This window comes from Vulpes vulpes, chromosome 5, assembly GCF_048418805.1.
Source record: "Vulpes vulpes isolate BD-2025 chromosome 5, VulVul3, whole genome shotgun sequence".
Taxonomy (NCBI): Eukaryota; Metazoa; Chordata; class Mammalia; order Carnivora; family Canidae; genus Vulpes; species Vulpes vulpes.
Genome location: NC_132784.1, coordinates 77,112,624 through 77,114,013, shown reverse-complemented (window position 1 = coordinate 77,114,013; position 1,390 = coordinate 77,112,624). Strand labels below are relative to the sequence as shown.

The following is a 1,390-nucleotide window of genomic DNA, read 5'->3' as shown; positions in this document are numbered from 1 at the left end:
TCATTTTTTTAGGTTTGTTAGAAACAGGACATAACACTTGTCAGTTGCTTTTCTTAAGGCATTTTTTACCTCTTGGTTCCTCAAGCTATAGATAATGGGGTTTAGCATAGGAATTACTATTGTGTAGAATACAGAGGCCATTTTGTCTGTGTCAAGGGAATGGTTTGATTTTGGCTGCAGATACATGAAGATCAATGTTCCATAGAATATAGTCACAGCAGTCAAATGAGAAGCACAAGTGGAGAAAGCTTTGCACCTCCCTTCTGTAGACTGGATTTTCAAGATGGCGGCCACAATGTATAAGTAAGAAATAAGAACAGTGGTCAAAGAGCTGATCATGTTGAATCCAGCAAAGATGAAAATCAAGATTTCTTTGAGGCTGGTGTCCGAGCAGGCAAGGGCCATCAAAGGAACATCGTCACAATAGAAGTGATTGATGATATTGGGGCCACAATACATCAGTTGGAAAGTAACAACTGTGTGGAGCAAAGCAACAGAAAAGCTGTATAAGTAGGGGCCTATCACCAGCTGCATACACACCTTTCGAGACATGATCATCATGTAGAGAAGAGGATTGCAGATGGCCACATAACGGTCATAAGCCATTACTGCAAGAAGGAACATCTCGGAAATCAGGAAGTTCAAGAAAAAGCCCAGCTGTGTTGCACATGCATAGAAAGATATAGACCTGTGCTTGGTCAGGAGGGTCTCCAGGAACTTCGGGGCTATCGATGAGGAGTAACAGAGGTCTATAAAGGCCAGATTACTGAGAAAAAAGTACATGGGTGTGTGAAGTCGAGAATCCAATCGGATTAATGAAATCATCCCTAGGTTCCCTACCAATGTTAGAGTGTAGACCACTGAAATGAGCAGAAAGAGAATGATTTCAATCTCTCTGTGGACTGAAAAACCCAAAAGAATGAATTCTGTCACCTTGGTGCTATTCCCTTCAGCCATTTATTCCAGTCCCTTAATTGCTGAAAAAAGACAAGACAGAGCCAGAGACAAATTATTAGGTCAGGGAATTGTCACAGGCATCAACTGTTAGCTTCAGAAATTATAGTTTTATTTTATTTATTTAGATAAGGAGAAGAAATCAATTTTTTTTAAATTTCCTGCTCCCTTATTTTCTTCTTGATGGAGCAAGACCTTAATATATTACTATATATTTTTTAACTAGCTATTTTCTCTATTTTAATAAATATGCATTATGCTAAATGAAAAGTTAAGCAGGATGTTCAATGGGAGAAGCTAATCAGGATATTTTATGGGAAAAAATGGGCCAGTAAATGTTCTTTCCACTTGTGGGTCAGGTAAATTTTGAAGTGTGCATGATAATACATTGTCAAATAGTGTGTTTTTAAAATTTAAAAAAATACAATTGTGGGAA

At 37.9% G+C, this 1,390-nt stretch overlaps 1 protein-coding gene across 1 annotated transcript; it reads right to left on the bottom strand.

Annotated features, from left to right (window-relative positions):
• LOC112930620 (olfactory receptor 8U3-like) lies at positions 1-957 on the bottom strand. Its single transcript, XM_026012961.2, has one exon. The coding sequence runs from the start codon at positions 955-957 to the stop codon at positions 1-3; it is 957 nt and encodes a 318-aa protein (XP_025868746.1).
• Positions 958-1,390: the final 433 nt, after the last annotated feature.

Bases quoted from the DNA above. Each gene is read 5' to 3' on its own strand.
- LOC112930620 (XM_026012961.2), bottom strand. From the start codon at position 957: ATGGCTGAAGGGAATAGCACCAAGGTGACAGAATTCATTCTTTTGGGT.